We start from the raw sequence: 12,500 nt of genomic DNA, 5'->3' as shown, positions 1-12,500 counted from the left end.
CTTATAAGTTCTACAGCTCAACAACTCCGGTGGAAAAAACGAATGTCCAAAGAAAGAATACACTAATTATTCGAAATTGAGTGGCCGCAGGAAATTCTTTTCAAACTAGTCCCAGAGCAGAGTTAATTAGTTAAGAAAGATAGTGGGAGGAAAGGTATGTGGGTAGACATACCTTTCCTTTCTGAATCAGGAATAGCCGACTCCGGGTAAATGCTTTTCCCAGCTCAAAGGCGATGACTAGTCCGGGGGTACCTAGAAAGCGAACAAATGCTCCCATGGTCATGATTGTTGACTAAACTGCCCTTTCTCTGATTCCCCTTGCCGACTTTGAACGAACTCATGCTTGAATGAGAACAAGCGATTTGCGACTTTGGTCCATGAATTATAAGATCATGAACAACCGATTATGCGACATCTCTCTTAGCTTATAGAAAGAGCGGAAATACTACAACCGATATTGCGACATCTAATCCAAACAGCGTATCAGCGACAACCCTATTCTTTCTTTCCTTCCTATTCCTTCCTTGCTTATTTATTCTATTATTCAGCTTGCTGTTGCAAATAAGTAGTTTGAAGTTCTCTCATATGCAAGTGTTGAATATCCAAGAAAAATGAAGGCAGGCAACGCGCCCTCCCTTCTGCTACCAATCAAAGCAAGGAGTGTTCTTTCTGTCTTTCCTATTAAAATCAAGTTGTTGATTGCATGTCTTAAGCAAAGTAATCAAATAATAAGTTTAGGCTTGTTACAACATATCTCGTCCTGGTTACCTAGGCCAGAATAAGTTGACTACAGATCTTCCCACTTGCTTTGTGCCAGTAAGCACCGAAGATAGTCATATAGTTCTATTTGAAAGAAATAATGTGTTTTCATTGAATAGATGACAATAGATTTCTTGCCTACAGCTTAAATCTTATTTTTCTTAGTTAATTCTTGACTAGTTCTACTGTTAGAATCTCTTTTTTCAGATATTGGGATTATGATCTTATTGGTGGGAGTATCAACACAAAGCTCAGGGGGATAGTTACTAGTACAATCTGCAGATCAAAAGTACCTATAACAATGCTATACTAGGTACAGCCCTAAAGAGACCAAGTATATTTCCTACCATGCTACTTGTATCAAAGTCAAGCCTTTGAATAAATAATTTCAAGTTCTACGTTTCCCTTTGTTCAAAGTCTGTCCAGATAGATAGAAGGCTGTTGGCATGAAAATAAGCACAGCAGCGCCCTTCGTCGCTAGTTCTCACTTCTCGAATCGTTTTCCAACCAGGTACCAGTAGCGTAGACAAAAGTGGCGAAACTCTCATTTCTCTTTTTCTCAAAGTAAAGTCAAAGAATAGTGGTAAATAGAATAAGCCAGAAAAACGAACTTATCCTCAAACAAAGCCAATAGCACCCCACACATCAGAACCAAAGTAGGTAAGATAGTGCCTTCTACCAAAGGTTCTCTAAATTCTCAGGTGTCGAAAGATATGTATTATCCAATAAGGCTCAAACTCTATCTTGTGGTAAGCTAGGGAAATTACAAAGCTGTAGAGCATTAATTGTAGGAGAAGCTGGCTAGCTGTTTGCTCGGTGCTCTGAGGCAAGCTCACTACGATTCAAGAATAGAACCGGAATAGTTAACCAATGGAATAGGTGTAGGCGGTTTGATCGTTTCCTTTTCTCGTAGATAGCTGTACTAGTACTAGTGGCAGTTCGATACTCCCTACTCTAATATTCTAGAATGGGTTGCGTGAGCTTATCAACTTCGTTACATAGTGAATTGAATAAAGGAAATACATTATTTATGAAATTGGGGTATCTACTGATACAAACAAGGTAGAGGGCATGACAGCTTGGCCAGAACCAGCCAATGTCAGAGAACTCCGAGGGTTGAAGGGTTGCTGGGGTTATTACTGGAGGTTTGTACCAGGGTATGGAGCTATCAGCAGGCCTTTAACTGTGTTGTTAAAGAAAGGTGTGTGCGAAGGTGACCAGGCTGACCAAAGGCAGAGAAAAAGAGAGCGCCTCTAGCGCCTAATTCTCAGTCTCATAGCCGTGTGATTCTTGATTTGAGATTGTGTCGGCGTGCCGCCCATGAAAACAGAATCCGCTGATCAGAAATACTTGCTACGCTACGCAATTTTTCTTCGCTGCGCGCCTTCGTTTCGCTTCGCCTAGAACACTGAACTTTGAGCTCAGCCTGACAGATCAGTCAGATCTTAAGGAGGACTCTCTTTACTTTACTCATTGGAAAGCGAGTTGCCTTGATTCAGTAGTCTGATACCTTTGTGGGGGGTAGAACTGGACCCCGGATTGGATGGATGGATCGGCTATAGGTTTTGGATTATGGTAAAATTGCCTTATTAAAGAAAAGAGCTACTCCCTACCCGCCATCTATATCATTGAAAAGCTTCTTGATCAGTTTTCGCTTTGACCTATCGCTCGTCATATGCGTTGTTGCCCGAGAATCCTCATTCAAGGAAATCTACTACTGGGTACGGGTCCGCTTGACTTTCCTTATCATACTATAATAGAAAATAGAATTGCTTCTTCTTTTTCTTGAGGCAGGTGTGGGGATAGCTTTCTTCGAAACAGAGGATACAGATTCGATTGGAAAGGAAGGCTCCGTTATAGCATTATTCTGGAATTCGTATTGGGATTAGATTTGCTGAGGAGCAGTGCCGTTGTACGAAAGGATATCTCGTAACGGAAGGATTGAAACCAGATAAAGTTACTGAAATAACTACCTTTGCTAATGTGCTTTGTCGAACAACCTTGACTAGCTTTCCAGCATGCGCTACTACAGCCTACCTAGCCTCTTCCTCCTCTATTCCATTTCTAGTGCAATATCAGAAGGTATCAAATCCAGCGTATCGAAAGCCCGGTCCGTAATCCCTTCGCCCCGTCTTTGCTTCCCCTCGTGCGCTTCCATATAAATTCCCATTTCATCTACCAGTTGAACTGATTCGATCACTGTCCCATAAGCAGTAGGGACCACGAGTGAGCTTATTTCGTGATCGGCTAGTAGATCCTCATTTCTTCTTCTTTGCAAAGGTCTACTGGGTAGAATAGATCCAATTGATGGCGACACATAAGAACCCAATTATTCCCTTGCTTGTTCTTCCAACATATCTGTAGGCGTGTGTGAATAAGAAAGAGTTGAGCGATGGGTGGGAGTAAACCCTTCTGTTCAAGTAGTAGCCAAGTAGTACCGAAGGAGTATCTCCGAGTTAAGGAGTGCCGAAGGGAAGAAAAACCAAGTGAAAGAAGAAGGACAGATCGCCAGTTACGGATCAGATCAGTACGACACCCGGAAATAGCCCCTTCGATGCTTCCCTTCAAAATGTATAAATCTCAATCGTAAGGGCGAGCTCGGAAAAGATAAACAAAACAGATATGTTGCTTTGCTGATTGGTGCTATTGACTTGTCGGAACTAGGATAAGGGAAAAGTATTGGGTACATTCAGTTTCAGTATCGATAGCTTATCCCGGTATCAGCTCTATTTCCTTTCCTCGGGAATTGTACTGGCTACTATAATAAGTAGTTACAAGATGGAATGCCTTCTCTTTTTAGGTGCGATGTCAACCGAGGCTACAACACCTTTCTCAGGCCTCCCCGACGGGTTCTACCATAGAGGACAACGATAGGCAATAACTCCCCCCCGAACACAGCTTACAACTTTCATCGTACTGTGCTCTCCAAAGAGCAACTCTTCTCAAAATCTCAAAACAAAAGGTGCTGAGTTGGAATCCCATTCTAAGGATTCTTGTGGTTCCGGGGCGATCCAGTCACCCGGAGAAGATTTCTTTTCTTTGCTGATTCCTCTCAATGAAATTTGCCATGTTGCACTAAGTTACTTACGGATGTATGCATGCAGTCCGGGAACACTTTGGGGTGAACACCCATCCGAACAAGTAGGGTCAATAGTTCAGCATTTAGGCCTTAACATTTAGCAAAAAACTAATCTTAAACCCAACAAGTGCTCTCCGAACCAAGCTAGATAGTCTCCTATCACTAGGCTCACCAACCAACCTGGACTTTGATTCTTTCTTATTATTCTAACCGGATATCAAAACCATAAGGATTGTTTCCAGCCAATAGTTCCCATATGACATAAGCGCTCTTGGGTGGGGTGGGCCCTCATTCGCCAGGTCTTTGAGTGCCCGTCGTACCACGTGGTTGGTACACTAGGCTGATCGATACTTTACTTTGAGGATCTGGCACCTGCGCCCGACTCGGTCTGCCAGTGAATTTTGGCTCTACGTCCGGTCGTGCGTGGTATGTTAGCGATTCGTACAAATGGAAGGCATCGCGTACGTTAACCTTCCTTTATTGGGCTGGGCCATTCCATCTTTGAGAAGGGGCCCAATCTCGTATTTGATGGTCGGCGTGGCAATATGCTTAGCTTCGTAGACTGGTTTCCCAGCCGTTGCAAAGACTTCGCGAGAACGGTCAGGGGCGCGATTCGCCAAGCTAGGGCAAACAAAGCCGTCCGGCCCTACCAGATTAAGAATGCGAAGGCCTTTCCTTCGAAAGGAGAAAAAAAAAAGAGCTATGCTATTGACCGACCCTTTCGTACTTACTTCGAATCAATAGGCCTATCATTTTTCATGAGGCGGGCCAAATAGAGAATGAAATGCTAAAATAGGGGAAGGGGGGATGGTCGCGCCTTTGATTTTGTTTAAGGGCTGCTCGCCTTACTAAAGTACCAAAGGCTTTCACGGCTGACACCCCTACCTTAGAATCTAAGCCCTTTGAAGCGCCAGTAGTTGTAGCAGTGGGTAAGGCTTTCGTTCAACTCGCTCCGGGTTCCGATCTATATGACCTCCAGACAGTACAAAGTACACCTCTTCCGTAGAGGCAAGCTGGTAGTAACCTAACCTTTTAGAGTCGGGGGAGCCGAGCCCTTAACTCTATCAATAGATAAATCTTCGTGCGTGGCGTGAGTTGGAATCCTAGAAAAGATCGATTGAGACTCCCTCCCCGGTTCCACGAAGATCTCTACGTACTTGTCTAGTCCAGGACAACTGAGATCTTCCGGTCTGCGTGCGTGGGAGCAGCTGAAACAAAGAAGAGTCTGGTCCGCTCTTCATTCAGGCCCCCCCGCCTTACAAATGGGCCGTCCCCCTTAATGAATCGAATGGTCCTTCGACCCTCGTTTGATTCCGACGGCCGGCATAGATGAAATCTCATGAGACCCGCCCACTATTACTAAAAAAAAAAGCCCTGCCCTGGCACCTTCGCTAGACGGAGAGTAAGCGACTTCTATTAGCACCGGACCGTCGAGTCGAATTGATCGTGTCATGTGCAACGTCCATCAATGGTGGTTCATTAATGTCCATAGATTTAGACTCCTTCCCCCTTCCCTTATACGCAAAAGATCGAGAGGGGCCCGAACCAAACCGAGAACGTAAACAGAATTCGACTCACTCTCGTATGGCTCGCCCTCGAGCCCTGGGCGAGTCGGCCGGGTCTTTCCCTTTTGTTCTGTTTCCGCCACGATAAAGACGCACGGAAGAACTATGGTATGCCCAGCGCGTGGAGGATCCGTTGAGAGTGTCCCTTGTCTCGGTAGGGAACAGTACCTATTGTCTTGCAAAATAAAGGTCAGTGCTACGGTCCCCTATTGTTTGATCCAATATTGACCGGTGCGGATCACGTTCTACTACCTCCGGTCCGTGGTTCGACCTCCCGTAGTGGTCCTTGCTTTTCTTTTTGAAAGCTCCGCGGGGCCAATTTTTCGTACTTGCTCAGTGTGCCCCCTTTCGTCGAGTGCCCCGCCCGGTTCACAGGGCTGTTGGCCTACCAAGCAAGCACTTGCCCACAGCTCCTGCCGCCTGCCAAGCGGGCTCCGCGCTCGTTATCCTGACTGTTCTCTCCGCTGGGCCCTTTCCTATTGCTCTAACCATAAGCTATGGCAATTCCAGCTCGCACCCACTCTGGCCCGCCCAGCGAGGCCTGAGTGAGCTCAGTGGTCAGCCCCTGACGTTAGGGGTCTTTCGCTTTTGCCAGATCTATAGAGATATTACGAGTCCTCCGTCCCAGATTCCCTCGCCGCGGCCATCTGGTTCACCGGTACTACCAAAAAGTCTCATGCTTACGTTACTGTGACTGATATATAAGTATGAGATCTCGGACTACGAAGACCCAGTCGTGCTTCTGGTTTCCATTCTCATCATCATATTGAAGGAAACTCCTCGTGCTCTGCCATAAGAACTTGGAGTCCGTATCATGGTGAAGGTAAGGTAACGCTGTGATTCTTGCTCAAAAAACTGACCGAACACGTTCGAGTTATTGGCTCGTCCGACCCGGCAGCATTCATGAGTCGCTCGTTCAACTGTCCCTCGGAGACACGGTCGAGAAGTGCCATGCATGGTCGCCCCCCCCGTCCTTTCTTTCTCTCGGTCCCACCAGGGCGGGCCCCTCTGGGGTAATAAAGAAATGGATAAAAAAAGGGGACTTCTGCTACGGGCTATGCCACCCATTACTTATGAGGGAAGTCGCATCCGTCCCATCGCAAGCACCTACAATGTTATGATCACATTGGTTTACCCTTTTTTGGTAGTTCAACGGACGGTCGCCCCTCCAACAAGAAAAGGTAGAAATATGGAAACTTCTCTGCCATTTAGATCGGAGAATTTATAGAGGAAATCGGGTTTTAAATTTCCAGAAACCACACGATTATATAGCCAAAGGGAATACGCCGCGCCTAAAATCATCCCAAGCGCTGCTAATGTGGCTACTAAGCTATTTCTTTGGAAAGCTCCTACTAAGATTAGAAATTCCCCGATAAAGCTGCTAGTGCCGGGTAAACTCATATTGGCTAAAGTGAAAAAGAAGAAAATGGTAGAGAAATTCGGCATGGTGCTCACTAAACCTCCATAATATCTAACAAGTCGAGTCTTATGTCGGTCATATAGAACACCAACACATAGAAAAAGGGCTGAAGAAACCAGTCCATGACTTAACATAAGTAAAATGCTACCTCCAATTCCCTGTATGTTCGATAGAGCCTAATATTCCCCCGGAGTACGCCGCTTACCCCCCGAACCGTACAAGATAGTTACCACCTATCATACGGCTTTATAACTCCACTTCTTTTTCTGGTTGTTCCGCTCTGTCGGATCGATGGTAGTCTCAGAGATCTGGTAACCTCCGATATTTTTGACAACACGCTTCCTGCTTCTGTTTTGAGTTGCGCATCTTTCTCCCCGGGGCATACTATACTATACTATACTATACTATACTATACTATACTATACTATACTATACTATACTATACTATACTATAGTATCACATCGTAGACCCCCACCCCAACTCTATCTTCCTTATCAGTGAACCGGAACATAGTGCATAGGTACTCTTCGATGCTGCGAGGACGAGACGAGGTGACATACTACGATCACGCACTGAAGTTCTGCCCTTCGGCTCGGCATATGGAACCTCTCAACTGCTCCCTCGGGATAGGTAGGCCCATCCCCCACCCCCCTTTCCCGAGAGGCGGCCGGGCAGTGTTTCCCCAGCGGCCACCCAGTGGCGGCAGAAAACGAAAAAGGGTGGGCTCCGCGCAGTTCGCGTTTTATTGTAAAGAGAGAGCTTTTCATTCTCTTATAGAATATAAGCCCGCGTCCACGCGGGTAAAGCCCAGCGAAGCTGCAGGGAGCACTGAGCAATGAGGGGATGAGGGCGACTCCGCCCACGGGTTGGACCACACCACAGGCAAAAGTCCTTCCACGGCAAGAGAAGGGTGACCGGAACAAGAAAAGGGAGCTAGTCGTTGGAGGGAAGACAAGGCTCGTTCCGTGCGACTCCACAGAAGAGTACGCGCGCTAGAAAAGGCAGCCAGCTTAAAAACGCTAGCTAGCTACTTTTGTAGCCTTTTTTTGTTTGGTTGCCTACGCTTGCTCTCCGGGGCGCGCTACGGCAACACCCCCTGCTTGCTTCTTTCTGTTCGACGCGGAGCTCGCAGCCTCCCCACCCTTGCTTAGCGTTCCACTTGTGATCCTGGAGGATTTGGAGAAATGCGCCCGACCATGAAGAATGGATTTGAGCTTTTCTTTCATGTGAACGGCCCTATCTTGTAAAGAATGGTTTTTCGTGCTATAGACCACGTTGAGAAAGACCAACCAACAACACAAATAAAGACCGTTCCATTTGGGTACCTCGAAAGGGAGGTGCTCTTTATGATGCTACGGGCGGCTGTCCGAAGTGCATGCAATGACGGGCTCAGATAGGATAGGATTGTGCGCGCCGGGCCCTTCGGGTGTCCATATTTTGGCCGACCTTAGCGTAGGCCCCTATGTTATGCGGCCGTAATATTTTTATACCTTCCACCGCTGTTACGCCAGAAATCCAAGGTTCCACACGAGCTCCTGTTCTGCGGCGTGGTGGCAGGACCGCTAGGGGATTGGCTCCGGGTGTAGGTAGGGTCAAATCCGCAGGGGTCATGCAAATACATAGGCCCCTTCCCTTCTGCCGAGTTGTTTAGAAGGCGCTTTCCGTTCTACGGTCCCTCGGAGCGAAGGGTTAGGCAGGTAGTACGGGCCCTCTGACTTCCAGCTATGTGCTGTGTGCGACTCCCGCGAAGCGAATGAAGGGAAGCTCTTCGAGCTTTCTCCGCCAGCGGCTTATGTAGTGGTCGGCATTCCTACGTGCTCCGACTGATCCCCACTGGAGATTATATGAGGGGTCTTGGAAACTGTCGTGACGCTTTGGTGACGAAGGTCACCGGGGTGACTATGGAAGGATTCCGTGGTAGTCTCTGACTCCCTCCAACTCAATCAATATCAAGAACATGTCGTGAGCATGGGGGTTTGGCCGACTACTAAACTCTATACTATTGGCTAGGGCTAGGCTAGTTATAGCTTCTATAGTGAGTGGCCCTTCCGCTTTGATCTAGTTGTAGTTTGTATTGTACTAAATTGAACACATATCAAAGAAAGGCGATCAATCAATAAGTAGTTGCCCTTCTCCGGCCCGGGAAAAGCTGCGAACTCGTTAAACTAGGGGCTTTTTTATTCATGGTCGCTACTGTTGTATTGTATATTGTCGGGGGAAGCTACTGCTTCTACGACAGCTCCGCTTCCTCGTCTTGCTTCTACTTTGCTTGTTTGCGCGAAGGCTTAGAGTCCTTTTCGCTAGGTCCAAATTCGTCAAAGCGAAAGATCTGATCCAACGGAAATCCCGCATATTGAGCGCAGCTGATATGTGGCTACTAGGCGCGATCATCTCACATGCCATAAAAAAAAATACTTCTTTTGGCCCGTCATATAAAGATAGAATAGATATGGATAGAGAGACATTCTATTGATTCGCGAAATGGCTCGTCGATCCAAATGAATCATTCTTCTGGTCTCTCTCTGCCCCCCACCCCAAAACTGACCCACGACACAGCGCCCATTCGTTTCGCGCGCGGGAAGGCAACGAAGTTCAGTTCAAAAGACCGCAGCGGAGTGGAGCAGCCGCGACACGAAGTTCCTTACCTTAGCTGGATCTCGCTGGTGCCACCTAAACGGTAGGTATAGGCGGCGGATGTCTGACGTTTGGAGTTGTCGTTCGTGCACCTGTCCCCAATAGAAGAATGAGTGATCCCTTCCCCTGCGGATCATGGCCTTACCACTAGGTCCCCGATGGCCTGCGGGGGATTCGGTATAGCAGCTCACGTTCGTTTGCGCTGCGCGTTCCCGCTGGACTGGACACGTGTTAGCTGTAGGAAGTATGGTTACGAAAGTCACTTCGGTTCGCCAGTTCAGGCTCAACTCCTCGCTTTACGTTAGCGGACTTACAGGTCGGGCCGGGGCTCCACGCTCTTTCTTTCTGTGTGGGACGATGCCGGGGAATGTGTCGAGGCGGCGAACAACAACAAGACAACTAACTACATTTGCTTTTTCCCTCCATGAGATGAGCCAGTGCATTGGACCGATGGATAATAGAACTGAGCAGGCCAAAAAAGCGCTTGGGCGCTCTACATACGATGTAGACTCCATCAGATACATATCGATTTATTTATGATGGATCCAGAATAGATAGATATCTTGTATCATCAATAGATAGAAAGAGGTCAACCCTTATTATTGATAGATTCCCTTTCGATCTATCAGAACAGATCAGGCCATCTATCAATCGATTTGAAAGGTTCATCTCGCTTTTCGTTCATTTCAGCCACGCCATAATATAATAGCCGCCACAATAAGAAAGAAGCAAGCGAAACAGCTAAAAGCGCTCGCTTCGCCGCGCCCAACTATTCTTATTCACGGGAAAGCCAACCGAAAGATTCGATTCGGACTTCGTAGAGCCGGTGCTGCTGCTGTCTGCGTAGGGCCGTCCCCCACTCCCGTCCCGGGGCGCTAAGGGGTTTTGTTTTAGGAACAGACGGCGGTGTTTTGCTGACGCCTCGAATCGACGCTTTTGTTGCGACATGCTAAGTTTTCTCCCCTATTGCTAGTAGGTTGATGGGTCGCACGCCCGGCACACATGTTTTGGCCTTGCTTGTGTGTCCATAACTCAAAATAGGTGACCTAACGGCCGCCGCCCGACTAAACATACCAATAGTCACCAAATTCATATGGGCTACTGAGGAGTAGGCAATGATCTTCTTAAGATCGATCTGTCTTAAAGTGGTCAAGGAAGTATATATTATAGCAATCGCACTTAGAGTATAAATGAAAGGAGTGAAACAAAGTGTCGCTTCGGGAAACATGGGTATTGAAAATCTTAAAAACCCGTAGGTTCCCAATTTTAAAAGAATTCCTGCCAAGATGACGGATCCAGCCGTAGGTGCCTCTACATGGGCTTCGGGTAACCAAATATGAACTGGTACCATAGGCACTTTGACGGCAAAAGAGGCGAAAAAGGCAATCCATAGAAGGATTTGGCGCCGCTCACTAAATTCAGTGGTTAATAAAATTTGTAAATCGGTGGTTCCTGTTTGGAGAAGAATCAACAGAATAGCTAATAGCATAAAAACGGATCCAAGTAAAGTATATAGGAAAAACTGATATGCAGCCTTGATCTTTCTTTGTCTCGAACCCCATACCCCTATAATGATGGTAGAGTCAGGGGTGGCCCCAAAGCGAAATTGACCGGTGGTGGTTGGTCGAAGCTCCAGTGGGTAGCCACTCCCTTCTCAGGGAACCGTACGTGAGACTTCCGCATCATACGGCTCCGTCCCGAGCTTCCGTCGTCGGCCCTTGGCATTAGACCACTATGCTTGTCTTTTCCGCCTTGACTCTCGAATCTTTTGCTTCTCGGGTGGTGGCGAACAATGCAGCTTGCGTTGCGGGAGATGCCCGCCCGTCGGGCCCGGCCTGCTTCCTGCCCGAAGAAGGCTAGCCGGACTAGTGGTAGGGGACCCGACCGTAAAAAACCCTATTCTCGAACCCTCTGCCGAGCTCTACCCTGCCCGCATTTATTTGGAAGGGGGCCAATGTCTCCACCTGCTGCCAACAGTCTTTCTTCGGAATTCTACTGAACGGGTCGATCCTCCCCTCCGTTTGTTTTAGCAACTTATCCTAAGGTCTCTTCGCCAAGAACTCTCCGGCAACGACAGAGGAACTAACCTGCCTGCTGTGGCGGGGCGGCTTTTTTTTTAAACAATAAGACCTGGACGATTATCCCTACCCTCGGTAGCTTACGAGTTTACGTCCATCCCTGGTCGGGTACAGTTTCCTTTATTTTTATCCCTTGTAGCCGTTACCCGAATTCGCGCAAGTGTGTCCACACCCCCCCTGACTTGACGAGGAATCCATTCTCGCGAACAAACACACCCCCTACACACACCTAGGAGCACCCCTTCCTGCATATCCATACAAGACCAGAGTAGGCGGGTCGAGGTCCTACGAGGTACCCACTACTCGGAGTACCCTCCCACCAAAAAAAGATGTGTGGTTCGGTGGTTCGACCAGAAATGCTATGCTTACGCACAAGACTACCCCTCTTCCCGAAAGCTTCGCGGGGACCTTTACTACTTTACGACGACGGGGGACCGCCCGTAGGGGGTTTACTGCACAAGGCCCCTGCAGAGGAAAAGCTTGATCCCAGCGAATAGAAGATGCTCAGCTCCGCACAACATAGGGATTGGCACGCTTTCGGAAAGAACATAGAATAGTAGAGGATCCAGCATGCAGGACACGGCGATCATTAGAAATTCACGAATTAGAAATGCTGTAATATACTCTTTCCCGAAACTTCTCATACCAGACCAACCCACTGAAATGCAAATAGGGATCAGAAATGTGGTCAATATCACGAAGAATAATGAAAGACCGTCTATACCCATATACAAATGGATGTTTTCATAAGGAAGCCATCGAAGGCTTTCCACAAATTGAGAATTGGCCGTAGAAGGATCGAATTGTATCCGAGGAACAGGGGGATACAAAAAAGTAATAAGAGAAACGCACAGACCAATCAATCGTATCAGTCTTATTGAAGAATTTGGAATGAAAAGAGGAGTAATGCTTCCTAGCACGGGACAGAGAATAGGACCACTTAGATCGAAATAGCATTCACTGA

General features: G+C 47.4%; 3 protein-coding genes across 3 annotated transcripts in view; all 3 read right to left on the bottom strand.

Moving 5' to 3' along the window:
• Positions 1-3,625: 3,625 nt before the first annotated feature.
• Positions 3,626-12,500, bottom strand: part of LOC120693824 (ATP synthase subunit alpha, mitochondrial) — a 13,686-nt gene continuing 4,811 nt past the window's right edge. The window contains exon 1 of the mRNA XM_039977041.1: positions 3,626-12,500. This exon is cut by the window's right edge and continues 4,811 nt beyond it. The gene's annotated coding sequence lies outside the window, so the exon portion shown is untranslated.
• LOC120693831 (NADH-ubiquinone oxidoreductase chain 4) lies at positions 3,783-11,043 on the bottom strand. The gene is made up of 3 exons (XM_039977049.1): positions 10,521-11,043; positions 6,570-6,992; positions 3,783-3,900 (listed from the first exon to the last, which is right to left on the bottom strand). Exons 1-3 carry the CDS (start codon positions 10,945-10,947, stop codon positions 3,812-3,814), a joined length of 939 nt encoding a protein of 312 aa, XP_039832983.1. The 5' UTR covers positions 10,948-11,043; the 3' UTR covers positions 3,783-3,811.
• The window catches only part of LOC120693842 (NADH-ubiquinone oxidoreductase chain 4-like), a 1,599-nt gene continuing 134 nt past the window's right edge, over positions 11,036-12,500 (bottom strand). Inside the window, exon 1 of the mRNA XM_039977059.1 lies at positions 11,036-12,500. This exon is cut by the window's right edge and continues 134 nt beyond it. Within this exon, the coding sequence (XP_039832993.1) occupies positions 11,986-12,500 (515 nt within the window). The 3' untranslated portion in view covers positions 11,036-11,985.

This window comes from Panicum virgatum, unplaced genomic scaffold (genome assembly GCF_016808335.1).
Source record: "Panicum virgatum strain AP13 unplaced genomic scaffold, P.virgatum_v5 scaffold_183, whole genome shotgun sequence".
NCBI lineage: Eukaryota > Viridiplantae > Streptophyta > Magnoliopsida > Poales > Poaceae > Panicum > Panicum virgatum.
This window is presented reverse-complemented; position numbering and strand designations above follow the sequence as displayed.